Genomic DNA, 27,814 nt, shown 5'->3' on the forward strand with positions numbered 1-27,814 from the left:
GGAACTACTTTCTTTAAAGTAGGAAGAAAGTATTTCAGATAGATTCTACTACAGAAAGAAAGTAGTTCCTACGTGGAAACTGCTCACAACAAGATCTGTGGATGATCCTGAGTGACTGGGTCATGATTTCTGAAAAGAGACATTGCTGTTGAATCTTTCACATTATTTTTTTTAAACACCATAAGATGGTTCCCATTTTCTATTCAGTAGAAGGCAGACATCTCTATGGCTGGTATCTCCAAAAGTCTGCAAGTCACACCAAAACAATCTAGATGGATAAACAGCACTACAGGCTAGACAAAAAAATATATATTTTTGACTTTGCAGTGAACTATTCCTTGAAGGCTAGAAACTAGCTGGGACTTTCAGGACGGAGGGACGTTGCCTAAAATATCAAGTTTATAATTCAGCCTTGCTACAGATTACATGCTTCTGGACTAATAAGTGAATAGTGGAAACAACACATACACAAACAAGTAAAATGCTGACAGTTAATACCATATCATATGAGCCATAGCAACTAAGTGCACCAGCAACTTGTAACAGTAACAGCAAACATGACAATGGTATTGCATTTAATATAAAAATCTTACTTTATTTGTATTTTTAACACACTTTACAGTACCGAACAGTGAAATAAAAGAAAAATATACTGATATACTATAATATTGTTTTATATATAGATGTTTGCTTATTAAATGCATTTATTCACAAAATGACACCTCAGCTCTGTTAAGAGGAAAAACTTTCATAAAAATAATATAATAAAAAATAACTTGGACACATTTTACACATTACAGCAAGATCATTTACAAATATTACAATCATTTCATGTTGTTTTTTCCCTTGAATAATCTTTCTTACTTGTGACAAACACATGAATTAAAGCCCAGAGAATTATTCACAGAGGGAGTCAGTCTGCGACAGAGTAACCTGACAGCAACCCGATGGGAACCAGCCAGTTAGGCCACCATTGGACATTTAGTCTATCAGGCTAGTGATTAAAGTTACTAAGAAACAGAGGTGGTGATAGTACTAGAAATGGCCGAGTTAGATAAGGACACATTTATTTCCTTTTAACATGTCACATCCTATGTGACTACATCAGTTTACATTTGACTTTATCAGTCAAATAATTTCAATCTCACATGGACTATTAATAGATTATGCCTCTACAAAAGGGGTTAACATTGATTACTGCACAATGAAGGTTTGTGATTTGGCCAAATGAAACTTAATCAGCAGGTGACTGCCAATGACCAAACCACCAGCACAGACTGCACACTACCTGAAACACACTGTCTGCCTCAAAACCTGATGGAATAAAGTGCTGGTACAAATATATTTGATTTTAATAACAAGAAATGTGGACAATTAAAAAAAATGTGACAGAATGTTCAAAATCGTAATCAGAGAATGAAAAGGTGGGCATGTGGCCTGCAGTGCTTCAGTGGTTCAACAACCTCAAGTGGTTATTTGTCAATCATTATGACTTGGATAAATTTATAATTTACAATCCAATATTACATTATGTACAAGGGTGGTAATGCTTATAGCTATATCATCAACACGTGATTCATTTTCCAGACCATCCACCAGAATGATATAAAAATAAACTGTACACAAACTGTTCAAAGAAAACACTTCCCATGGTTTTCTTTTCATCATTTAAAAAGAATGGCAGTAATCAATCAATTGAATAATTTTCTTAATAAGAAACAATTGCTACAGTATTGTGTTTGTATGGCAATTAAATATTAATGTTTTTATAGCTTATGACATAACAAGAAGCCACAAAAACAAAGCAACATCTTTAAAGTAAAAGGCCGATGCATATGGGAATCTTTTATTAACTAAGTAACTGCAATAGTAATTCTGGATTCCCATTCCACATGATGAAAGCCTGTGTGGTGGCCCCGCTGCTCTGCTCCATCCTGCGACAGAGCAGGTCAAACACACAGGCTTCGGTTGCACCGAGCTGTGGCGTCCTCAGATAAGTTTAGTTACTGACCTGCAGAAACTTGCTCTTACCTTCAGAAGAACCACACCCATGTTCTTTTGTATTTATATATTTTTTTTACCCTGTGAAAAACAAACACCTAAACAAACTGTGACCTATTTAAGCTGTGCTGATCAAATCCTGAACACCATTCAACAAGATGTGGTGATGCCAGTGAGGGAACAATGACAGTTATGACAACATCTTTAGCATCCTTCACTCTCAAACACAATAAGCCACGCAAACAAACACACACACGCAACTCCATCAACAAATCAATATCGGGTCAGATACAAATGAAGGACATCCTTATTCATCCTGATTGGCTGCAAAATCTTGACTCCCATTCCTTATTTCCTCTGCATGCCTCCAGGTAGCTATGAGATAGTCATTTTACCATCCTGATTAAAAAGCAACACATTCTTTATGTTGGTCCGAGCACAGCAACAACAGAACGACTAATTGGCAGCAATGTTTCCCTTTCCCCTCCAAATGCAATGCTGGATACATTGTGTATAGACACACTGATACTCACAGAAATTAGCATACAGACGTGATATAAATATACTAGGATATCTATTATATATCTTATAAATCTACATACTGGCAGGTATGTATCCTGCATCTGACATTAAGGCAAAAAAGCATCAAACATAACAAGGATGATTAGGGACTGTCAGACCACCTTTTGGCCAAGTCACGCTTCTTCCCCTGGACATTCTGCCGCCCTGATTTTCTTATTCATCATCTGTGTTCCTTCAGATCACTTCACCCACTGAAGTTTCTCATCCTTTACTTTGGTGAGAATTGTCATGTATGAGGAGACATAAAAACACACAGTGCAAGTGGGCTTGAGATGGCGAGTGAAAATTTGTTCTGCTGATGAAATAATTCTGTATCCCTTCAACATATTTAGCAACTGTTAAATAGAAAATAGGCAAAACTTATGCTTCAAAGCATCACATGGCTTATTCTCAGAAAGTTTAAAAAAATCATTCTAATAAGAAAAAACCATAAGCTGGAAAGAGTCCACTGGTGGTTGTGGTGGTGGTAGTGATTGCTCTGCATCTAGAGTTCTGAGTTATTATATTACCAGAAGAGCAACAAAGGAAGACTTACAGCTTAAAACATATCACCACAGAAACTGTACGTGTGAGATACACACCACAATACCATGAACAGTAAAGAGAGATCTTTAACAAGAGACAATCAAAAATGATAACAAAATCAGACACTCCTGTCCCACAATGCATTGCTTCACGACAGCTCCGTTCAGGAAGCTGGTGTTTCAGAAAGGCACAGAGCCATCTTGCACCAGTAGCACTCTCCTCGTAAAGGGAAAAGGGGTATGGGACCCAGTGGCCCCTTCATCGCAGCATCTTCCTTTCCTTCGACGTCTTCCTCTCTCCTCCTCGTCCTCCTCCAACTCTATGGATTTTCTTATTTTTCTTTCCGACAGAAATGGAAAAAAAGTCACTCGGATGTGTAGCTTTTCTGAGGAGAACAGTTTCTGTTGAGGTTCTAACGAACATGAATTACTAATACGGACTGAACACTAGTTTATACTCCATTAAGAGATGGCTTTTTCCAAAGAGATTCATTTCTGATCACTGTCCCTCATGTAAATGCACACATACAAACATACAGTCAAGTGTGTGTGTGTGTGTGCATGTGTGTGTGTGTGCGTGTGCGTGTGTGTGTGTGCATTTGCAAGAAAGGAGGGGGCTCCACTCGTACTGCATGACTGATGCATGCGTGTACACACATTGCATTGGTGTATCCTACATGTCTTACTCCTGCTATGTGTGTGTCACTTTTTGTGTGTTTATGTGTGTGCATTCCAATCCCAGAGTGCTACGCTGTCTGTCTTCAGTTGCCCATCGTTACTGCTCTCCTAAATTCCTCTCAGTCTAAAGTTCATTGTGAAATTAGTCGAAGGACTTGTCACCACTCCAAATCTACAGTTGCTGTGTATTTACCTTCTCTTTAAGCGATTTTAATTTATTCCCTTTTTGAAAAATATATTTAAAGGTCTGTATTGTCATTGCAGTCTTATTTGTTCTTGGTTTGGCCATTGAAAGGATGAACAAGATAATGTGTGCAAGTGAGGAGGGAGATACAGGAGCAGAACTCATGTATCTTCAGCTTGTGAAGAAGAATCTTCCTCTTCCTCTACAGGACTTGTGTCAGAAAGTCTCTCCTTTTCGGATCTCACCTCCAGCTGAGCTTTCAGCTCCTCCTCCACCTCCTCTTCCTCCATTGCCACCTCATCTTCCTCCTCTATTATGTCCTCATTTTCCTCCTCTGCCATTATGTCTTCCTCCTCTTTTTTACCCTCCTCCTCTTCCTCCTCCTCCACTTGACTGCAGTCCTGTGGCACGTGGTTCGGCGTAGGCTTGTCACCCTCGTCTCCCTGCTCTGTCTGAGAGCTGTCTTCGAGGGTGAGCTCAAACTGAAACTTGTCCATGCAGGCCTTTAGATCCTTATCCTGGCCCACAGGAGGTGGCGAGGGGCTTTGGGGGATCGTGCTCTGGTACCAGTCCCTGTTGTCCTCCAGAGTGTCCAAGATGTCCTGGGCATCAGGGTGCACAAGGTCCCCCCATGTCTCCCACAGCGGGTGGACAATGTAGTCAATAAAGCCCACCTGCATCCAGAACAAAAGAGCATGACTGACATCATATAAACTGGCACAGTGGTGTCATTTCACTCCCTATGAATCAACATTAAAAATGTATGAGGATGACTGCTGTGATGAGAGATGACAAATCACTCTCTGCACTGTAGTTATCACACCACCTACAGTATTAACACTTATCCAGTTGTGCACAGGCTCATATCCATGCATGTGTATTTTTCATTTACCTGGCTCTTCTCCACAGAGGCAGTGTGTTTATCACACATGGGACTGATCTCCATCCCTCGCTCTCGCTCCTTATCTCCCTGCCTGAAGAACTCCTCCATGATTCTCTCCGTCCATTGTCGATACACAGCCAGGGGCTTCGTAGGATTGCTCAGGTCAGCACAGTGCACCATGTTCCTCAACACCTGCACAATCACAGTCACATGTCACACACTGTGTTGTGCATATGCAAAGTCAAGGGTGCCTGGTGTTAAAATGGGTGTGCGTACTTCGAAAGATGCATATTCCTCTACACTACCTAAACTTTTAACTCAAGAAACAGCTACCTGCTGTGTGTTTACCCCCACTACATCCCAAATAATAAAATCAACTGGGCTAATGCATAATAATCACCAGACTCTTTTGATACAGACCATCTAGGGGTTTTTGGAGGCATACTTCCTTAGGAGAAAATTTTGTACATTTTTAAAGTTAATAAGTAATGCATCAGTGTGGAGTATGAACAACTTTGTGATCTTGTAAAAAATTTAGTCATCCCACTTTGGTTTTATAGATATGAATAGTGAAAGAAAGTCACTCTTACAAGTATGGTAAATGAGACCCAGTTCTACGAGGGTGCAAAAGCCTGCAGTGCACCCTCAGTTAAATATTGTGCACTCTCAGTTGTAATTTAAATAAGAAGTGCCAAGCGTGAGGTGGTGGGTCTTGGCACACGCAATATGCGTCTCCATGCACACCTTATTTTGGTTCATGTATGTGCAGCAGCACACTGCAAAAGGGCTGGTTGAAGGTGAATATAGATCAGTGGCTGATGTGATTATTAAATTAAATTCTCTCTCAGTCAGTCACATTACAAAAATCTGCACTCAAAGCCAGATAGAGTGTGATTTTTCCATCAGGTAGTTTCCTATTTTGTAAAAAAAATAGACATTTTGTGATGAATAATTCTAATGTATTTCACCTCGGACATGGTCACATAGTTTAGTAATTAATGTTTCGCAACAGTGTTTGCACCACAGTGTTATTGATATAGGTTGCTTAAATACAATCACTTATTGTAGGAATTGTATAATGATAAGTAGGCATTTAAAAAAATAATAAAAATGGGAAGCAAAACCATAACTTTGCTTCCCACAATTGAGCTTTACTCACTCTTCCTTTCTCTCTCTATTAATTTCTAGTGCAATTTCAAAAGCCTTTCCTCCGCAAGTTCTTGTTTTATTTACTCAGACAGATTTCCACCCATCCTGGCAATTGCCGGGCCAAGCACAACTGTTTATTTGATATAAGGCTCATTTGATATGATGACTGACAGAGGAGCATCATTAGTCCAGATTTGAAAAGTCAAACATCACACGTTTCAAGGGCAATGCACCAAGGTCCCAAAACTCAGACAGAAATGTCAAACTAGGGAGAGCTGATCAAAGATGAATCAAGATTCTGTTACTGCATTGCCTATTTCATGAATGTTCTCAGACACACATCTGAATTACTGTTTAGCTATAATTTCTGAAGGTTTACGACCAGGCTGCCATTGTTGTCCTGCTTGAAAATTGGCCAACCAGCAGCCAAACAAGTGTGTGTCACTCAGAGCTATATCACACATTTCATTGCTCCGTTTGGTTGTATGTTTACCCTGGAGGTCAGAAACCTGCAGCTCTGGAGCTGCATGAGGCCCCTTTGCCCCTCTCCAGTCACTCCCTGTGGCTTTGACAAAAAATGTCATTTATTAAAGTTCCCTGTAGCAGCTTTAAAAAATGTTTTAATATTGCGTCAACTAAAATGTACATCATAGCTTTCGACTACAGCTCAGTGTCTCTTCCTCTAAATTTTGCCAGTAGCTACTGTTGCGTCTCTCTGGGTTTGCTATTGATGCCAAATCCAAAACAAGAAAAGTCTCCAAAGAAAATAGATAATTTAGTAGTTGCAGCTCCCGACAGATTTTTTTTTTTATTTTTTTGTCCAAAAATTGTTCTTTCATAGTAAAAGTTGCAGACCCCTGGTCTATCCAGTTGCGCCCAGAGTCGTTTTTGCCTGCTCATGTTGAGAACACCCTTGGAAATAAAAAATGAATGAGAGGTTTCAGACTAACACACACATCTCTGAGGATAACTTAAACCTTCTCAACCTTTTCCCTCTTTTCCCAACATGCCAACACCTGCTTCTGCCTTTTCAATTTCCCTCCTCATTTCATTTGGCAAGTATGTTTGTCTCAAAAGATACCATCCAAGACCAGTCATTACTGTACTGAGTCTGGCTCACCTTCCGTCTTTCCTCCTCCCACAAAAAGGTGTAGAAACTTATATATTTTAGCACAATTACCTGCACTATCAACCCCATCCCTTCCACTCCCTCTTTTAATGTCAATCTTAAATTTTTTTGTGACATCTGGCTGTGTGCTTTCAAGTCATGTAGTTTCTTCAATGCTCAAGAAGAACTCTTCATTGATCCGATGTCAACAACTACAGATAGAGAATCAGAATTGTCAAAGAATCATTTTTTATGCCCCAGTCACCATGATCGTGTCGAGATGGTTACCCGAGAACTGCGAAAGACCTTAGTTTAATCCAAACCATGATCTGTCCCTAAACATAAGCAGATCTTTACCACAGCAACTGTCACATTATAAAACATAATCGGTTTTTAAAACCTGTACAATGAAGAAACAACACAAACAAATACCATGAGAATTTTGCAAATCTGGAGTTCCCTTCTAAACACGACCAATAACCTCTCTGGGAAAGCATTGGCATGTTTCAATAATCCCTTTTCATGGACCTCTTAATGAAAGCTCTGATTTTTGATTTTGCAGGCAACACTTAACTGTACCTCTGATCCAGATCTTTGGCATTCATGTCAAATCAAATCAAACACATTTCTGACATCTCCAATATATCCAACTCAGAGATTAGATAATACTAAGCAGCTCTTCCTTTCTGCAAAGTCTTGCCCCACATATGATATCTTAGCCCTTAGTTTATTTGTAAGGACATAGTACAGACAGATGCATAAGCTAGCATAGCTAATTTCCTACACCAGTCCCTTGATGGGCATCGGCAATCCAAGCAATTGTTAAGCAGGACAGCCATGTTCCACCACCATATTTCTGCATTAGCCCAGAATGGACAAACCAAACACTGGCTATAGATTATTGATAGGTATGCATGTTTCCAATATGCACTGATCTGAAAGCTTTTTTTTTTACAGAACATATAGCACAGAAAACAATGCTTGGGCTGATTTAGATTCACCACAATGAGGAACATTATGAGGAGTGAAAAGTGTAAATACTGAGAAGCAGCCTGCCCCTAACTGACTGACAGTGTTAACATACAGCAATTGACTGACAGTGAAGAGTACTGATGTTTATTTAGCTACTTATTTTATTTTTAATTAATCTTTATTTTCTCAGTGTTCCCATCTACACTTGGTTGTCATATGTGTATGTTAAATATTCAACATGTTAAATAAAATATGTAATATTCTCTAGGAAAGTTATTTGCTTAAGAAATAAGCATTCTGAGTACCTTTGCATAGTCATATTTGTGCGAAATTGGGCCACAATCCACCTAGAAAGGTCCATTTTTGTTGCTGATCTGAGTCCTAGTTTAAACTACCACTACTTAATCTGTCAGAAGCCTGATCCATGTTGTCTTAACTATCAACAAATATCACCAGCACAAGAAGCAAACAGAGCAGTCATCCTTCCTGTGGCATCCATGTACACATCGTAACCACTACACCATGACATCTTGCAGAGGGGCGTGTAAATTATCACGAGGCCACATGACAGGGCCATATCTCCCATGTATGAGCCATGTCCTGCAGAGTTTGACGCAGGAGTATAAATCAGCCTTCACCTAAGCTGGTCATCTGTACAGCCCCCTGCCCTGCAACCTCTACTTTACCTCAAACCAAAGCAATGTTTACATCCTGCTTTGCCCTTCTCCCAAACACATCCACTGTTAGTTTTTTTATCACTCTGAATTAATTGCTATGTGCATATCTGAGCACAGGTTCAAATAGGGGCCTTAAGGTGGGACTGAGGAAGGGTCAGTTGAAGTTACATGTAAATGATGTGGAAGATGGCATCTCACCTGTATCCGATCGGTGTAATGGTCGAGCAGCAGTACTCCAGAACTTGTCACTTTCTTGGTTTCCACCATTGTCTTGAGGTCTGCCAGCAAACTCATGTGTTTAGACATATCTGTTGCCAAAACCTGGGAAGAAAACAGATATGAATGCATTAGTGAAAGACATAGAAAGATGGAGCACATAAAGACAGTGCAGGCATTATACAGCATGACCCAACATGCAGCAGAAACTCTTTCAACTGTTCTATTTTCGTGAATATAATTTCAGTCATTTTTATCATATCAAATGTCTTAACAAATCCAAGTGGGAGAAAGTATTGAAAAGTACCAAAAATGGTGATGCTGCAATTTCCCATTGCACCTTTGTTAAAAATGGATTTATGTAGCCTTATGTATTCTTGTCTCATGTCCACACAGGGTATTCAGTGCTGTTCACAATCAACCAGAAACATTTTTACATGACACTTGGAGTTAAATGCAGTACAGAGCATGTGCAAAAGGTAATTCTTAACCCTTAGATACCTAAGATGGTCAAAATTACAAATTAAATTTAGTCGATTTTCAGTCTCTTCATACAATTCTTTAAGACATTTTTCTCTCATTCAGAACATATTAAGGACACAAATCCATTGACTTTGTTTATGTTGCAATTTGTGTGAGGTTGACATCCACGTTTGGGTAGAATGGCTGAACTAAATGAGCAGATGAAGAAAACCGAGGAAGGTTTTTATCTTTATAATGTAGGACAAGCGCGTTGACAACACTCACCATATCGATAACAAGTTTCCTCAGGCTCTGTCTCTGCCTCTTGCTGAGGTTCTGGAAGATGTCACAGTTGTCCTCGTGAAGCAGCTTAAAGCCCACAGCTAGGTGATGGTTCTCCAACACAGACTCGTCATTATACATCAGGGCTAGCTCTGAGTCTGAGGGAAGCACCATACAACATATAATATGAGTCAAAAACACATGCAGTAATTGCATCATCGCATCAGCATCAGCATCAGCATCCTCCATCCATCAGTATTAGAATTAGACTGCTGTGGCCCTGTTTCAAAATCTAGAATTTTGTTAGGTTTAGAGACAAATATCTTCATTTAGAACAAAAAATTAGGGATGACTGCCTACCTTTATCTACTTATTCATTATATCCTCATTACTGATGACTGTTTAGCAAAAATCTCTTAAGGTTAATATTTTGTTTAAGCACCAATAGCCATCCTTATGATATTGTTGCAACATCTGTATCAAGATATGTGGTCAAAAATATAGCAATTTAATTTTGTCCTTTTCTCTCAGCCCTATTGATTAGTTGTTTGGTCTATAAAATGTCAGAAAATGGTGAAAAAATGTTGATCATTCCTTCCCAAAGCTCAAGATAACATTAAAAATATCTTTTTATGTCTACAATTCAAAGATATTCATCTTAACGTCATAGAGGATTACAGAAACCAGAATCTAGAATCTGAAATCAAGCTGAATGAATTCTTGCGAAATTACTCAAATGATTAATTGATTATCAATTTAATAGTTGACAGCAAATTGGTTAGTCAATTAATTGTTGCAGCTCTAATGTCATCTAAAATGTATTTTCTCATGCTGTGCAGCATAATGCTGATAATTAAAATATGGAGGTTGAAAACATTTAATTATGAGTAACTAAGTAACTAAAACATAACATCAAAATGTTTGTATATATTTGAAATAAGTTTAATAAGGATTTAAATACAACTTTTGTTAGGTGAAACAAAATGAAATGCCAGGCATTATCAAAATAGCTGACCCAGAAAAATGACCTCATCTAATTCTTACATAGTGGATCTTAGCTTCCTACTTTATGTTCTTTATAACTGACTAAGTAGTCTTGGTCACATACAGTGTATCACATATAGATGTTTTCAATCCTGAACCATGGAGAATTTTTACCAAAACCTGCTTTTTGTTTGTCCTTGCCATCATTTCATGTTTTTCACCTTCAGTTTTTTCGTTCAGTTTTTTTTTTTTTTTTTTTTTTTGTCTATTAAATGTCAGAAAATAGTGAAAAAATATTGATCATTACTTCCCAAAGCCCAAGATGATGTCTTAAAATGTCTTTGTATGTCCACAACCCAAAGATATTCATATGTGTGTATGTCTCTTAATGTCATGTGTCATTTTGACTCACTGGTGTTTATGAGGAATTGGTTGGACACTCCTGGATGGTCCACGTCGTGGATGGCAGCGGCAAATAAAGCAGCTAGAATCTCTAGATCAGTGAACACAGCCTGTCAGAAAGAAACGAAAGAAGAGAGAGGAAAATAATCATTTAAACTGCTGTTTAATTTGCCTTTGACCTCTGTGTTCTTTGCAGGGGGTTGGTATTTGTGCATCTCTGTCACTGGTGAACCAGTAGAGTTATTTACATCTAGAGCCGGTGTGGATAGCAGTACATGAGTAGACTGAGTGACATCTGCAGCGTGGAGGCTGTTGTGGTAGGCCACATTGGCATGGTAGTGGTCCTCCAGGGTCATCACATAGGTGACAAATGTATCCACAGGGATCCGAAAGGTCTTCAGTAGATCTCTTTCCTGCAGCACAGACAGTCCACAGGGGCCATGGTCACAAATAAGTCATGCTACAAGATATAATACTGCTAATTAAAGCTCAGTCTCTCTGTCGCTCACCTGGAAGATGGCAAACATTATGCAGCTGAGGGGTCGGTTATTAGAGAACTCTGCCACCCGAAAGATATTAAGGCCCCACTTGTTCAAGTCGTTCAGCTCCTGAAGGCACAACAGACATCATGAACGCACATCAGTCCAGCAGTTACCCAGAATTCCTCCAACAAATGTGCACGATTCCACAGTTGTGTGTTCCTTACATTGAAGTCTTTAGATGAGATTGAATTAGGTTCCATTTAAGTTGCAATGTGCAACATGTTTAATGGCTACGTGACCCCAGCTGCTTCCAAAATTTCATACTAACATGCATTTAGTATTCTAAAACAGTGTGTGAGATTTTTTTATTACGTCTGCAACCAGTATGAAACCAGTAGTACATGATGTGTATGATGTGTGTTTCTGGGGAAATAATATAGTATGCAAGCACTGGAAACTATGCCGGTATAAATATCCCAAAATGCAATGCAATAGCGATGATAACAACGGTGGACAATGACCAAGGCAGCTCTGTGTTATGTCAGTAGCACTTAAATTTAAATGCAAGTAAGGTGTCACTTTGCTAGGAGTAATATTTATTTTTTAAATTAGTTTGTTGTTAGCACGGGTTACCACGGTTACATGTATCCAGCTAGCAAGTCTCTCAGGAAGTGACGTGGTAGACATCAATCAATGCATCCAAAAACAATCATGCTTCTGTTTCTTTACACAAAAATATGTTGAATAATAGTACACATTTTAGGTATGTAGTGCAGAGTATGTGATTTTGGAAGCAGTGCTCATGTTGTATAGAGGTTCTTGCCAATGGAGAAATTGGTTTCTCCTCTAAACATAAACACGTTTCCACAATGAAAGCACAGTGAGAACTGAAGATGTATTTACCCTGGCTAACGCGTCCTCATGCTCGGTCTTCACACCGAAGCGAGGCATGGCGGAGTTGGAAAGGCTGGAACTGTGCGTGAGCTTCTTCACACCGCTGATGTGACACATGGGCTTCTCCCTCTCCCTCAAAGTCGGGGATGGGATCTCCACCTCGTTTTGCTTATCTGGAGGGGGGCAGGAGTCAGAGGTCAGCCAGGATGGAGGCTCGAGGTCAAAACTATAAGGGACTTGCTGTAGTGGCTGGTTACATATAGATGGCTGGGTTGTTTTACCTAGAAAGGTAGTGGAGATGTATTCTGACACCTGGTTCCCTGAGCGACTCATCTCTGACAAATGGGACAGCTCCCTGTTCAACATCCTCTTGAACTGAGGGACGGACAGACAAAAACATACAGAATTATTGACATATCCAGAAATGTAGGGACAGGCAGATTGGTAAACCTTCAGAAGGATTAACATTGTACTTTAGATTCCATATGTACAGATACATAACAACAAAACATTCTTATGAGTCAAACATGAGAAAATAAATTATCACCCTCAATTTGGCTTCATTCACTAAAGGGTGAGAAAAGCAATTATGAATCATGGCTCCTCTTTTTGAGAACATACTGTTCAATACCCCAATTCAGTGTGCTTGCATTTTGATTCTTATGTATTTATGTGCTGCAGTTATGTGTCATGTTTATATGTATTTTTCTCCATACATCTACAGCAGCAATCGTGAACAACTAGTCTGCAGGTCCTTTCAGTACAGGCACAAATGTGATTAAGTGAATACATTATCCCTGCAGACAGAAAACACTGTTCCTGAACATTCTCTCAGCTTTTATGTCATTTTTTATTTAAATGTGGTGTTTGGAGGCTTCGACAGTCACCTGTCGCACAAGCCATGTGAAGGCACAATGTGATTCGGACAAGACTGCTCGGTCTGTGTCCCACTGACTGATCTTTCACACATAACAATCTCCATGGCAACCAGAGCGGTTGCCGTGGCAACTGCCTCCTCACAGTCAGTCCTTCAGCTTGATGTGAGAGCGGTGGCTGCTTGGGTGACAATCTGAGGGAGTAGGCAGGTGTCTCTGACCTTTACCAAGGTCAACCCTCCCCTCCGCTGCTGTCTTCCTCCTCACGTCTCTCTGTTACTTATATCTGCTCCTCCCTCCCTCTTGAGGTAAACAACACTCTCCGCCACTGCCCTGGAGCCCCAAAATCCTCCTCTGTCACACAGGCTCCACTTTTCCCTTCCTGCCATTTCACACGCCTCATGCATTCCCACCATCTTTCACTCTTTTCCCCTAAGTTATCTCTCTTTTTTCCACCCATCCCATCCAGCTTCGTGCTCGTTTCATGATAGGCCAAGCAAATAGGTACTCTGACAGCAAATCGTAGAAGCAGTCAGGCAGAATCAGTCATCAGGAGCCAGGAAAGCAAGTCAAGCCCAGTGGCACACTTAGGCAGAAGGCTCAGCCCAAACCTCCTCCTCTCGCTCTCGTTCTTTCCTTCCCTAATGCTGTAACGCTGAGTCATAGCTGCCAACCAACACTTCCACGGTGCCAGTCCGAGTGCCAGGACAAACAACACTCTTCCTCTGACACTGACTAATGAAGCAAACATGAAAACCCTGCACAGACATGACCATGCTCTCACACACACACACACACACACATATTCACCTGCATAAGTGAGTGATGCAGGAAGGCTTCATTTCTATAACCATGAAGATTACACACGTGCTAAATGTGACCCTCCTCTGAACTATAACCTCTGCATGTGATTGATTCACATTGCAAACATACCAGCAGAGAAGCAACTCATTTATCCTAAATATGTCCAATATCACTCAAGAAAACAGTAGAGACAAGAGCCAGAATTAGTTTTGGTAATACAGTGACAGGATACTACATCTAATGCAAACTTGACCACACAATAACTTCATACACCTTTATAGATATAGCATGTTGGTGCATCTGAGGACAAAAGGAACAAAAGGAAACATCTACTCTGTCCTGAGACGATAAGCAGTGTCCTTCAGTGACAATATGGTTGGCTTCCTTTTGTCTGTATTGAGGCCAGCCTCAGGGTAGCAGCAGAGAGAGAGACAGGGGGATGTGGGACGCAGGTGTGGAGGATGGAAACGGACATTATGTGACACTGCAACGTACCTGCAGTAAAGAGGGCTAGACTACTTGTCCCAGTCCCAAAGCTATTTCTTAGGTTTGAAGCAGCCTGGTGTATTCTCAAATGACAGAAATGTGGAGCAGGTATGGAAGTATGAAGAACAATGAGTGATATTGTCTTTTTGTTTACAGCACTGCTGTAGGCAGAGTTAATAAACTCTGTGTGTCTTTATCACTGTTCCCCTTCAGTGGATTCATGTATAAATTATGTACGGTAGCACACTCACCAATACTGTGCCTCACACTTTCACACAATCTCACTTCACAATACCCTTCACCATTTAAATTCAGTGTATAATGAATGAGTGCATATGTAGTACATTGTAAGATTCTCCCTCTTAAAGACATTCGATTTACAAACATAATAACAAGGTAATAACAAGGATTTAGCATGTAGCTTAGTTGTTAATGCATGCATAGATGTGGCAGTAACTCTTGAAGAGTCCACAGCATCTATCCAAGATGGCTACTGTCAGGCCTTCTTGCCCTCTGCAAGCTCTCCGAGCCCTACCTGGTCCCACCAGCCGATGAGCCAGGGCCTGGAGCAGGTCTCACAGAACAGGTCCACTAAGGGCGTCCTGCGCTCCGCTGCTGTCCCACCCCCCTCCAGAACCCCTCCGGCAGCTGCACCGAGGTCCAGCTCTGCCCCTGCCCTCCCCTGCAGGGGGCTGTAGCTGGAGGAGCGGGGCAGCCTGTAGCCCCCTGGTACAGGCGAGGGGCAGGGGGATGGCGCTGGGTCAATGGCCTCCACTACACCCATGTTGAGGGTGACAGGGGGTTTGGGCCGATGGCACAGGCAGGAGGTGCGGTAGTGGAGCGGGGTGGGGGCACTGTGGGTGCCCCAGTGGCATGAGGGCGTCGTCAGGGTGTGTGGGGAGAGGCCACAGCCAGTCAAGCCGGGACACTCCAGAGTGACGGCTGCCCCGAGAGGGGGCGAAGGAACGGGGGAAGGGGGTGAGGGTAGGGGCTGCTGGTGCAGACTGTCCTTGCCTACATGCAGCACCCCAAAGCAGGCCACCCAGTCAGTCCAGAGTCGGGCTCCAGCCTTAGCGTGGTCCGAAGGTGAGGGTCCCCCTGATGGGCAGACCAGGAGCCCCCTGGATCCGGCTGCTGTGGAGACTACATCTCATCCCATTTGCTGAGCAGACTGACCCAAATGTAAAGTCACTGCAGGGTAGAGGTTGATGGGAGCCGAAAGAGGGAAGATGGAGGGAAACAGAGAAGGAGTGGGAGCGAGGGACCGTCTGAAGGGCACAGAGAGGAGCCGATGGAGGAGATGAGTGGGAATGTAAACGATAAAATGGTGTTGAAAGAGCTGAGCTGCTTGACAAACAGTAATAAAAAATTTAGACAATGGAGGTGAGAGGGATGGAGCGATGGTGACGGCAAGACAGAGAGATGACTGTAGTATCGAGTGATGGAGGTAAAGGGAGCTTGGATGACAGCAGGAACATCGGGGAGGGAAGGAGGGAGAAACAGATGATAACAGCTTGAGAAAAACAAGAATGGAAAGGATGAGAGAGGGACAGAGAGAAAGCGACGGAGAGGGATGCAGGCAGGCCTGAAGCAGACGGTCAGGCTGAAGAATCACACCAGAGCTGTGGTCTGGAAAAACAGGCTCCCTCTCCCTGCGTCGACTGCCCCTCCCCCACGGTACGGATCCAGAGGCCCGGCCCAGTCCTACCGGTGCATCAGCCCGCCTGTGCCGTCTCACACCGATCCCAGCAACACACAGTCAGTCCACTGTCAGTCAGGCTGCGTCCTGATAGCTCCGTAGCCCGGTCCCCTGCTCCCAGTCAATCCATGCCTCAGCTGGCCAAAATGCCAGGGGTCTAATCCTCCCGCTTTAGGCTGCCGTTCCTCCTCCAATGCTCTGCCTCTTGCGCCATTTCCCTGGATGCTGTAGACAGCTCTCGCAAGCTAATCAGGCAGTGTGGCTGCAGGCGCATGCATGTGTGTGTGTGCGTCTGTGCTCGCTGCTGCTGTCAGCCTGAGTGCGCATGTGCGACAAGACAGCATGTACGTCTGTCGAAAATATGTGTGTGAGCGAGGGTGTGAGTAAGAGTGAGAGACTGAGTGGGAATATTCATGTGTACCTCCATGTTGGCACCGTGTAAAGGATTTCTGTAGCTTAGTTGCGGCTGCTAAAAGGCAACAACATATTCACTGAGACTGTTTACCCCAGGAGACTTCTCTCCGCACATTGTATGTGCACACACACACACACACACACACACACACACACACACACACACACACACACACACACACACACTCATGAATGATGTCCTTTAAGCATCCTCCTCTTATCTCTCCCAGTCCTTTCATCATAAGCCTGACTGATGAGACACATGAAGAACCTTGCCATTAATTAATAGTGAAGCACAACATGGGAAGAATCTCTCTAATAAAACAAACAAGCTGCACGATGCTGTCTCTTTAAGACAGATCACTATTAAAGGAGCATTACCTCTATTTCATTGGTTGTTGCCCAAACCACATGGCTTGTGGTCAGAGTGGCAAACCAATGACTAAAAGGGAAGGGCAGACCCTGCTGCTGTTCGATAGCAACCAAGGTTACAGCAGAGACATCAGCATCAGGGCCCGTCCCCCCTCCCTCTCATGTCCTCCATACCCACAGACCGCCAGCCTCCCTCCTTCTCTCTGCCTCCCTCCTCTGTCCCCGTGCCCCCACAAATACAAATGCATGCATACTTAAGAAGCCTGTCCACGTGCACGCACACACACACGCGATGTAGTAATGCAAAACGCACACTGGCATCTCTTGCAGTTATAAACACAATTGCTTAACTAGACACAATCTCATGTCAGTGTAGTCTGAGAAATGCCACTAAAAGCCAGAGGTGGTTGACCACATGTGGTACATCCCACATTTATTATTCATCAATACAATTACTCTACCACAGAATTACAAATCTACCCTTTAAACAAATATTTTCAAAAATTACAACCTCTTATTAACAACTCTCTGAGAATTGCTGCCATCTACAGCAGAAAAAGCAGCAGCTGATGAGACATTTTCTAAATAATATGTGTGAAAATGTGTAGGGCTGTAACTAGGGTAGTAATGCTCCATGGATCTGCATCGATATATACATTGATCAACAATCCAGTTTAATTAATGCAACTTGAAAATATCGATCCATATCATCATCTTTAAGATATTCTTTTTTTTGAAATTCCCATGACATGTCACACTTTATATTTTAGTTAAATGTCCTTGTTGTTAAGCCATGTTTTTATATGTTAGTATCATGGCAGATTTTGTCATATCAAGAACTATCGTTTCGTATTTTCACCTTTTGCTGCAGCTAACAATATTTTCATTGTCAATTAATCTGCAGATTATTTTCTCAATTAATTAATTAATTACTTGGTCTATAAAATGTGTATATATTAGTGACTAGAAGTAAAGAAACCAGAAAATATTCACATTTAAGAATCTGAAATCAGAAAATTTGGGCTTTTTACTCAAACTGATTAATTCATTATCACAATAGCTGACAAGCCGCCTGTTTTGTTTATATTTGTAGAGTGGGAACTTAAACAGGAAATAGCCATGATGTATTTTTTAAACTGCATGATACAGCTGCAGCCCAATAATGATCAGTTCTCACGAAGCGATGAAGTGTTTTTGTGAACCAGGAAATCCATAGTTTACATGTTGTTCATCAAGGCATTGAGTTAACGCAGAGGAAGAAGGACGGTCAGAGTACAAGTGATTATGTTTGTGTGTGGACAGGTGTGCACCTTGTTGGAGGCCATCTCGCTGACTGAGCGGTGCGTCTGAATGGTCTCCAGCTGGTCCAGACACCAGTCCAGTTCCTCCAAAGTCTCCCGAGCCATCTGCTGGTATGTCTCCTCTGGGAAGGACACACACACACACACACACACACACACACACACACACACACACACACACACACACACACACACCAACAACATTGAAATGTTGTGATATGCTACCAGTCTAAAATTGATCACCATGCCTTGTAATATATGCAGTTTGATGCATTGTTTTGTGTAAATATGATGTTTGTAATTTGTTTGTGTTTGTAATTTGTAGTTGATTTAAATTCAACACACAAGATATCTATCAGTCTCAAATTTAATTTCAAAATACACACTAAAATACACAGCTAAATATATATAAACACTTTTATCTGCTTCGTGGAGGACTGAAACATTGTTGAATTCTCCTTTAATTTGTTTTTACCTTATAAGTACATTTAGAAACATAAATCACAATGTTGTATGTAATATTAATTATTTGTTAATGGTTAACAGTTTGTAAACTGTCTGTAAACATTATTTGGATGGCTATTATAAAGTTGCGACCGATGATTATAATACCTTGCGTAACTTACATTGTATTGTTATATTATGTACATGAACTTAAGTAAGAAAAATACTTATTTTATCTTTCATAAACCTAACCAAGTAGTTTTGTTGCCTAAACGTATCCAAGTAGGTTTTGTGTCTTTATATAGAAAGTTTACCTGAACTTTGCATATTTATTATTACTAACTTGACCACAAAGTGTGCAAATGCAAAACTGACATTAGACCTACAGCATCATAGTTAAACTGCTGTATTTGATGAGTTGAGAGTGACAATATGTTTTCTATAAACATTACTGGGATGGTTACTGTTGTAACTGATTTTTATAATATTTTGTACATGGTTAATAAACACTGTAGTCCAGTAGTAATTGTTGAAACTGATGTTTAGAACGCTTTAAATTGCTTAATAAAGGGGTTATATAGTATATATAACCATTATTTGAATTTTTGGCAATAGTAAAATAACTGTGAACTGAAGTTTAATTAACTATCAATTTGCCATTTATTAATGATGGTTATTACCTCATTATGCTGGGTGAAAATGAAGCTTTTCATTCATTTTAACTCTCTAAGTTTAGATCTAACTAGAAAATCTGTGCAGCACAGGTAATTAAAAAAATCCTCAATAATAGCCACGTGGTCTTCTGTGCTGTTCTGCAGTCATTTTCATTACTTATGATGCATTTGGGGAGTGTGGGAGTGTTAAAGTCTTAAAGCCTTAAAGTGTGTCCTTAAAGCTGTGTGAGGGGACCGTGGGACTCTTTGGACAAGGAGTTTTAATTAGCTGACAGCATACCAGAGAGTGTAGCTTGGGGAACAGTGGGTTGGCTTGTCACTGGTGACCTCCTGTGGACAAACACATCATTACATCAGCTGGAGAAGGACACGCTGCTGCCCCCTGCTGGGGCTCAACACACATTCAACATTACATGATGAGGCAACAAAAGGCTTGGCTCACAGAGGGGATATAAATATTTTTATGTATCTTATTAATTTATGTGCTCTTTAAAAGAGACAAAGGCATGTCTATATTAAAATGCCTCTGAATATTGAATAACACTGCAGTGTGTAAATTTTGTACAGTGCATAAAAATCCTCCTGTTTCACTTCAAATATTCAAGTATCCAAAAATAGTCAAAGACAAAGCATAAGCTCGGCTCTCCTCTCAAATAGCCTTCGTGGTTTCATAATTGTGTAGTGAGGGAGGCATTTTCAGGGCACAACACTGCATAATTATAGCTGCTGATAATTCTGTGGTGCATTGCTTTATATATCATATTGACGTGGAGCTAAAAGCCTGCCAACTCGAGCTCCTTCTGTCTACTGCTTTACAAAGGAGAATAATTTTAGTGTTATTGACCGTCTCCATCGTCTGGGTACAGAGTCAGGGACATACATCTGAGGCATGGTGTTCTCTGCTCTCAGTCCTCAGCCTGCGAGCTGGAGAGATGCCAGATAATGCAGATCATATTTTCCTTAAGCACAGTCTGATAATCATAAACCGGTTAATCATGATGGCAAAAGTGTTTCCCACGGGAGAAGGGAGAAGGAGACATTAGCAAACACACACTGCAAACTAAGCAAGCAGTCGTGACGAGTGTAAGTGGGGGGAAGGGGTGTCTGACAGCATGATACTGACTTGTTAGTGGGTGTTGTGACATTGGCGAGGATGGTGAAGTTGCTTCTTACGGTTCGTAGGCTGGCCAACACCTGGGGGATGGATGGACAGCGTAGGAGGGAAAGAAGGAGGAGGGAGGGAGGGAGGAAGGGAACAGGAGGAGGGGGGGGGGGGGGACAAGTTCACTGCACTAATTAGCCACCTTTTCTAGTTGTTTACAGCAATTAAATTAATGTCAGACAAGGTGCACAAGGAAAACATACCTGAGCAAAAGGGGTGACAATCATGTCTTCGGCGTGCCTACAGGACAAAAGAAGAAAACAAAAAGCAGAGGATGAGATGAATGTGAGCGGTTTGGGTGGCTGAGGTGCTCCATGTTAGGGTGTTTCTGCAACTATGGGCATTTTTAGCCCCAGCAGAAAAATTCTGGATTGGTGTTAAAACTTTTTATATGATGCCTGATAATATACACAGTATTGTTAAACATCTTGACAAAAAATAATTACTAAATAATGTGATTTAATGAACATATATAAAGCATTTTATTGGTCCAAACACCACCTTTGTTTAAGTCCCACAACTGTGGTCTCAGTGTTTATAAGTAAAATGAGTTAATTCAATTACAATTAACATTAATTCAAATGAAATTCTTTCATATAAATATGACTTCACACCATATTAAATTTATATTTGCTCTGTTTTTTACTTCTCTTTACCACAATGCTGAACAAATGACATTGTAAAAGTTTCCTTCAAAGCCAAACAAATCTAGTTTTTATGGAAGCAGAAGTTAGCAAGTGAGCACATGGCAGACATGTTGCTCCAGCTGACCATCAAGGTAAAGATCATCTTTTTTTTTTTGTATTATTTATTGTGTGTCCTCACCAAACAGCTTAGTAATTGTATATTTTTTACTCTTTAAAAATAAATTTATATTACTGCTGAATTCATGGATATAAGATACTACGAGTCAAAGCTAACAGCTAAGCAGACCTTGCTAGCTGTCATTAATCTGCAATTTTAGCAAAAATGTCATTTCAGTAACATGTCTTTACTGCAATATGTTGTGTGTATGTAAAGAGCTTGTGTTGTGGTAGGGACTATTTCAAGGCAGACAAAAGGGCACTTCACTGTTTGTCAACCTGGACCCTATATTCTCATGTTTTATGCATTTTGAGAAAAATGCATAAAATGAATGTTATTGCTATAAGGGTATTAGGCATAAGAACACATGGTGAAAACCATAAAAGAAATATGGTCCAGATTTAAATCTAAACAACCTGTTGTATGTATGACAGACACTGATGGTTAAAATTAAAATTCATAGAGGCTGATTTTTTTTTAAATTTTGGAGAGTCAAGAATGCTATAGTTGCATAAACATCCATTAGTGTTTATATGAGAGGCTGTATCTTATGAGCTGGATGTTTACACAGCCCTATGTGAATCTAAACAGGGAGATAGTCCTGAAATATACTAATGGAAGGCTTCTGGGTGGCTTAAACTTACTGAAAGACAAGCCAACAAACACAGCACAACAGCTAGTGCTAAGAGGATTCATCATGATTTCATTAGCATAATGATTGCATAATTATAATCACAACCATGGCTGTGTTGATCGGGATAATGTGCAGTTACTGTGGTGTGTGTGTGTGTGCGTGCGCGTGCATGTGTGTGTGAGTGGACACTGCAGATTTACAAAACATGTTTCAGTTCTGTCTGGCGCGTGATGGATCCAGGATGATGGTTTCGCGCTTACCCCTCACTGTTGATGGAGGAGTTGCGTGACATGGTTTTGGGGGACGTGTCGTAGTCGGAGTCTGAGCGGTACAGGAAGGATTCCCTGCGTTGGCTCTGGGGGAAAGAAGGGTGGAGCACCAACCCAGGACTCGCCTGCGAATCCATGGGACTGCGGCCTGGCGAGGGACCATTCTCCGAATCAAAGCTGAGGGGTTGGAGAGGAAATTGGGTTTACATCAGTTACATTTAAAGGAGAAATCTGTAATAAATCATAAAATCTGTCATCAGAGATTAAGGAAACATGCTGAACTGAAATATTTGCTTCTTCAACATCAGTGCTGCAGGTGTGGTGTCCTCCTTTAAAAATTCTGTCCCAGGCTGGAATAAGTGTTTTTGTTTACCTGTTTCATATTAATTAGAGTTAAAATTGATGCCAAATGTCCGCCGAATCACTTCATGAGTCATAAGAAATCATTAATAACCTTTAAGAAGGAGTAGAAGTTTATAATGGTTAAATTGAGCAATATGTTAATGGTCACACAGAGCAGTGGGTTTTTGTCTGAAGAATAACAGGCCTAACTTTACACTGATGGACAACTGACAGTTATAAACAGCTGATCAACTTCAATTGGAGGACTTGTCATTGCTTGTTATTGTCAGTTTAAAATGTTGCACGTGTCCTGTGCTCCTGCAGTGTTCCTGCAGCCTGCAGAGCTTTTCCCAAGTCTGGGGAGGAGGGGTGGCAGGAAACAACTCGCTTCAACCATAGATCAAATGTTAAAATAGGATTTCAACTAATTTAATTTACTGTCTAAAGCTCCAACTTACTATTTCAATTGCTGTGCTCATTTTTGCATGCACAAGTGCTACATATTGCTCCTTTAATTTTAGGTGTTTTCTTCACTGCTGCTGCTCTTATCTCACAGTCACAGCTAGTGGCAAGATAAGCATGAACACCCAAACACACGTGATGTAGTCCACCCTCCTTTAGAGTTTCTAGTGTCTTAGGAAGTTGAAGGAACAGAGCTGTGACAGATGCCACAGCACGAAGCCATGCAGACTCTCTCTGGGACTCTGTGGTGGATTGGCAGACTACCAGAATTATACTTTCCTGACAAGTCATATTTCAGAGTAAGTCATGTTTAAGTGAGCAAAATGAGCCACATCAGCTGCAGCTTCTCCCTGAGCCAAAGCTGTCTGAAGGTGTGAGTGAGTGAGAGTTTTGTTTTGGATGGAGATCTCTCTTAGGATGAAAACCTAACAGTGTTAAGACCAGTGTAAAGCCCGCTGTCACATATTACAACAAGGAAACAAAATGGATGCTAGATATCTTAAGCAACATTGTTATTGACCTTCACAGTAATGTAAATCAAGCTATCAGTCAAACTTTATTTGTGCAGCACCTTTCATCCAGATTAGTGCAATTCAAAGTCCTTAACACATGACTGACAAGCTGGCGCTAAGATAGAACAAGCGAAAACCCTAATCAAGTGAAATAAAAACTGGAGATGAAATAGAGTGAAAATGTGGCATACGATAAATTAGAGAAAATGAAACAGATTTAAATAAGATTAATAAAATAAAATAGATAAAAAAAAGAAAACAAAATAAAAACAAATAAAACAGCCAGAACTTCTTTCATTCTACTATTTTTGTAGAAAGTAGTGATTTTATAGTAAGAAAGTAGTTCCTTGCTCACCACAAGGTCTGTGGATTATCTTATTTTATTTTATCGAATTATTCAAATGAGAGCTATTTAGTCCCATTATATCTGAAAAAAGCAGACATCTCTATGGCAGATACCAAAATTCAGCAGCTCACACCGGAGCAGTCTAGATGGATAAATAGCACTACAGGCCAGAGGAAAAATATTTAAGTTTTTAAGTTTGCATTTAAAGAAAAGATTTCAACACTTCCAGCTGCCCTCAGTTCCTCAGGCAGACTGTTCCAGAGGCTCGGAGCATAAGTGCTAAAAGCTGCCTCACCAAAGGTTTTATTCCTGCATTTTGGAATGACTAAAAAACTGAGGATCTGAGGGGACATACACTGTCAACATTTGAGACAAACACGCCGGTGCAAGACCATGAAGTGGGTTAAAAACAAGTAAAAGAATTTTAAAATCAATATGGAAACTGACAGGCACCAATGTGAGGACTTTAACACTGGCGTGATGTTTTAATTTCCTTTTAGTTTGGGAATGAAACACAGCATCTGTCCACACAGCATCAGGGTCCCACATCGCTGATTAACATTAAACCCGAAACACAAGGCTGAAACTAATCTGCCAGATCCAGTCAAAGACAAGCTTAGCCAACGGGGACACGGCACCACGCTGCTCGGGTTACTCTCGTCTCTTTTTCACCAACACCTGCAGTCATAAAGCTTTTATTCCCTGGCAGTCCTCGACAAAACTGCAACTTTTATGAAGATGAAAGAAGCTTCGATCTGGCAGCTAAGAAATGAAGACAGTATTGATTGAATGAGGTTGGAGAGTTTGGCATCATATAACCAGGAAATGATGGACAATTGTTTACTAAAAGTACAGATAGGCAAGCACTTTATCTAAAAATATTTGTGAGAAGTATACCACTTAAATTGTAGTTAGGTTTGTTATACAGTAAAGCAGCTAGAAGCCAGGACTTCCACATATATATATAATAATATGAATCCATAATTGTCACTTTCAGGCTGCAGTAAAATGTTGGGATGACAAGGACAGATAGGGAAGCAGGTTGCAGTGTAGCTGCAGCATCTATTTTTAATGTAGGATAACTTTTATCTCCACAACACCTCCCCACTTCTCCTAAACTTCTCAAACTCTCGTTGTCAACACACTTGTGAACGGTTTTCAGTTTGACTTCTAAAATTAAGCGTCAAGTGTGATATTTTTAGAACTTGCTTCCAAATTGGCCAATTAGGGGCCACTCCTCTCCCCAGCAGGCTTTGTGAATGTGGCTACAGATCAAATTATCATTAAACAAGTTTCCCCAGTAATGAAAAACACATCAGAAATGTCTGCCAGGGGGGACCCTCTGCAAGCTGCACACGCTAATCCCTGTTTTTGTTTTTTTTTTTCTTTTTTCGGCAAACTTTGAGAGTAATTATGAGACTTCAGCATTCTGGATTCAGCACTTCCCCAGATCTAATCCATCTGACTGAGGTTATTAGAGTGTGTGCATGGAATAATTTACTCTGAAATCTTCTTTAGGGAGAAAACACTTGCACAGATGTTTATAATGCTCACATTTAAACAGAACAAACACAAATCACTGCAGCTTCTGTTCTTAATAAAAAAGAGTTGAGGATGGGGTCAGTGGCTTGGATATGGAACTGTACCTGCAGATACACTGCGATGAGCGTCTGCGCTCATGAATGCTGCGGTTCAGTTTCATTCGCCGAAACAGAGCAGAGCCCCCGTGTCCGCGAGGCTGATCGACTGGTGACACAGGTGAGGTGAGAGAGGGCGCAGGAGGTGGACCCTCAGGACTCTCCCACAACCTCAGCTGTCGTGTCAGCTTCCTCTGACTCATCGCTGTCAGCTCGAGCCCTGGTGGAGCCAACCAGTTAAAGAAAACTCCCCCAGCCTCCACTTAAAACTGGCTGTCTCGCTCTGTTTGGCTGTCTCCCTCCCACGCAGTCCCCCTCATCGACTTTTTAGTACATCGACTCACGTCTGAGGCAGACAGAACCTGCCGTATATGGCGCAAACTGTCCTCAATCCAGAGCAAGATCTAATATCAGGCCTCGATCCTCTTTTTGGTCCTGCTCTCCCATGTGACTCATTCCGGAGGAGTCAAAGTGCATCAGCATGCATATCCTGTACTGTGATCCTCAGGCCCTGGATGTTTAAACTCCATTTCACCCCTTCTCATATCCTCAGTTTGTTCGCTGGATTTATGCAGGTCTCCGTAATCCTTGCCTGTGCAGGTTTGTTTGAGGTTTGTCTGTTCCTCAGCGCGACAGCTTCCCAGAGGAGAGCTCTTCTGATATTTCACCACCTCAGCTCTGTTAGAGTTCCACTGCTGCTGCTGCTGCTGCTGAGGGACCAGCCGGCCCAAACTGGACCTCTGTCCCCATCTGGTGTCCAGGCTGCTGTGGCTGCCGTCTCACATTTGCAACCCTCAAGACACCCGAGCTGCAAAAACAAGCGCGAGACCTGCGATGATCTCTGTTAATTTCCTAATTAGCCTGCCTTTTGCCCTTCACGTTGTATCTGTTACTTTTTTTTTCTCTCCTCCCCCCGCCTCCCAAGTGCAAGCATGTGCTCTCACTATCCTTATCTCTGTGCACACAGTTCCTCTGCAGCAACAGGAAGGCTGATCAGTAAGAGTAAAAGAGAGCAGACGCTCGAACAGAGCAACACACAGAGTCTGTGTAATGAGGATTTGAAGGGAAAATAGAAAACAACCCAGAAAGAGGAGGAGAAAAGAGAGAGAAAAAAAAAGTCAGAGGAAAAGGGGTTGACTCATACCCTTGTGTAAATGTTTACATGTTCTACTAAAGACCATGCAAGGTTTGCGCCCAAAACATTTTGTATTTTGACATCAACAGCCTTGCTCACCAACAGCACTTTCTTTGGCCTTTAGATGTGAGTAGACACAGTGCTACCTTAATATTCTCAATGAGCGACAATTAGACCATGAAATAGCTTTCAAACAAGGTGCATTAGGTCAACCACAACTAACTCAGTGATGACATCGGAGATGGCAATGTTGGACAGCCTCAAGCAGAATTTTTTTTCTTTACACTTACATGGTTTCTCAAACAGAACATGGCTGCTTTTGTAACACACTGCAACTCAAAATGCAGAAATGTTTGACTGCAGTGTTATTAAAAACTGTGTTGGAGCTATTGGACCACTGCAGGCGTCAGACTGCTGGCAGCTCAGTTCCTGAGGTGTCATTTATTACTTTCATAAGAGGAGGTATTGATTAATAGCATTCTAACTATCTCATTAACCCCTGAATAACCAAAATGCCATTGGGAAACAGTGCTGTTGCAAGTGTGGCAATTTCCTTGTGAGGTTAACTGTATTACATAAGAATTTCTCGGTAATGATTGCACAGCTTACTGAATTACATTCCTGTAGCCCTGCCTCATGCCTCAGGATCATATTTCTAACCTCACATAGTTACTGTAGTTACTTACCTGAGAAATTAAACAACATAATTACAAATCTCATTCAAAATTAAAAGTTTTAAATGTTAACTGAAGACAAACTGAAGCGTTTGAGTCATAGATTTTTTTTTTAACATAAACAAATCTTCAATTTGGTGATGTTAGTAAAAGTTAAAGGACCAGTGTGTAGGATTTAATAGCATGTACCAGTGAGGTCAAGGCTGGGTTGCGTTCATAAATTTTCAATACTCTACCGATATTGATACCTTGGCTTCTATACCACTTCCCTATTGATGCAATCCTTTA

General features: G+C 41.1%; 1 protein-coding gene across 2 annotated transcripts; it reads right to left on the reverse strand.

The window, feature by feature from the left end:
• Positions 1-3,314: 3,314 nt before the first annotated feature.
• pde4a (phosphodiesterase 4A, cAMP-specific) lies at positions 3,315-26,678 on the reverse strand. 2 transcript variants are annotated; one of them, XM_084744715.1, is made up of 15 exons: positions 25,727-26,678; positions 22,410-22,595; positions 20,915-20,951; positions 20,673-20,743; positions 19,830-19,879; positions 18,441-18,553; positions 12,762-12,855; positions 12,490-12,653; positions 11,614-11,712; positions 11,353-11,517; positions 11,115-11,214; positions 9,722-9,876; positions 8,957-9,079; positions 4,862-5,044; positions 3,315-4,643 (listed from the first exon to the last, which is right to left on the reverse strand). In XM_084744715.1, the coding sequence occupies exons 1-15, from the start codon at positions 25,918-25,920 to the stop codon at positions 4,131-4,133; spliced, it is 2,247 nt and encodes a 748-aa protein (XP_084600841.1). In that variant the 5' UTR covers positions 25,921-26,678; the 3' UTR covers positions 3,315-4,130. The 2 variants fall into 2 exon arrangements, with proteins under 2 accessions (XP_084600841.1, XP_084600842.1); XM_084744716.1 differs by having other exon boundaries at positions 25,722-25,848.
• Positions 26,679-27,814: the final 1,136 nt, after the last annotated feature.

Source organism: Lutjanus erythropterus, chromosome 19 (genome assembly GCF_056507025.1).
Source record: "Lutjanus erythropterus isolate fLutEry1 chromosome 19, fLutEry1.hap2, whole genome shotgun sequence".
Classification (NCBI taxonomy): domain Eukaryota; kingdom Metazoa; phylum Chordata; class Actinopteri; order Lutjaniformes; family Lutjanidae; genus Lutjanus; species Lutjanus erythropterus.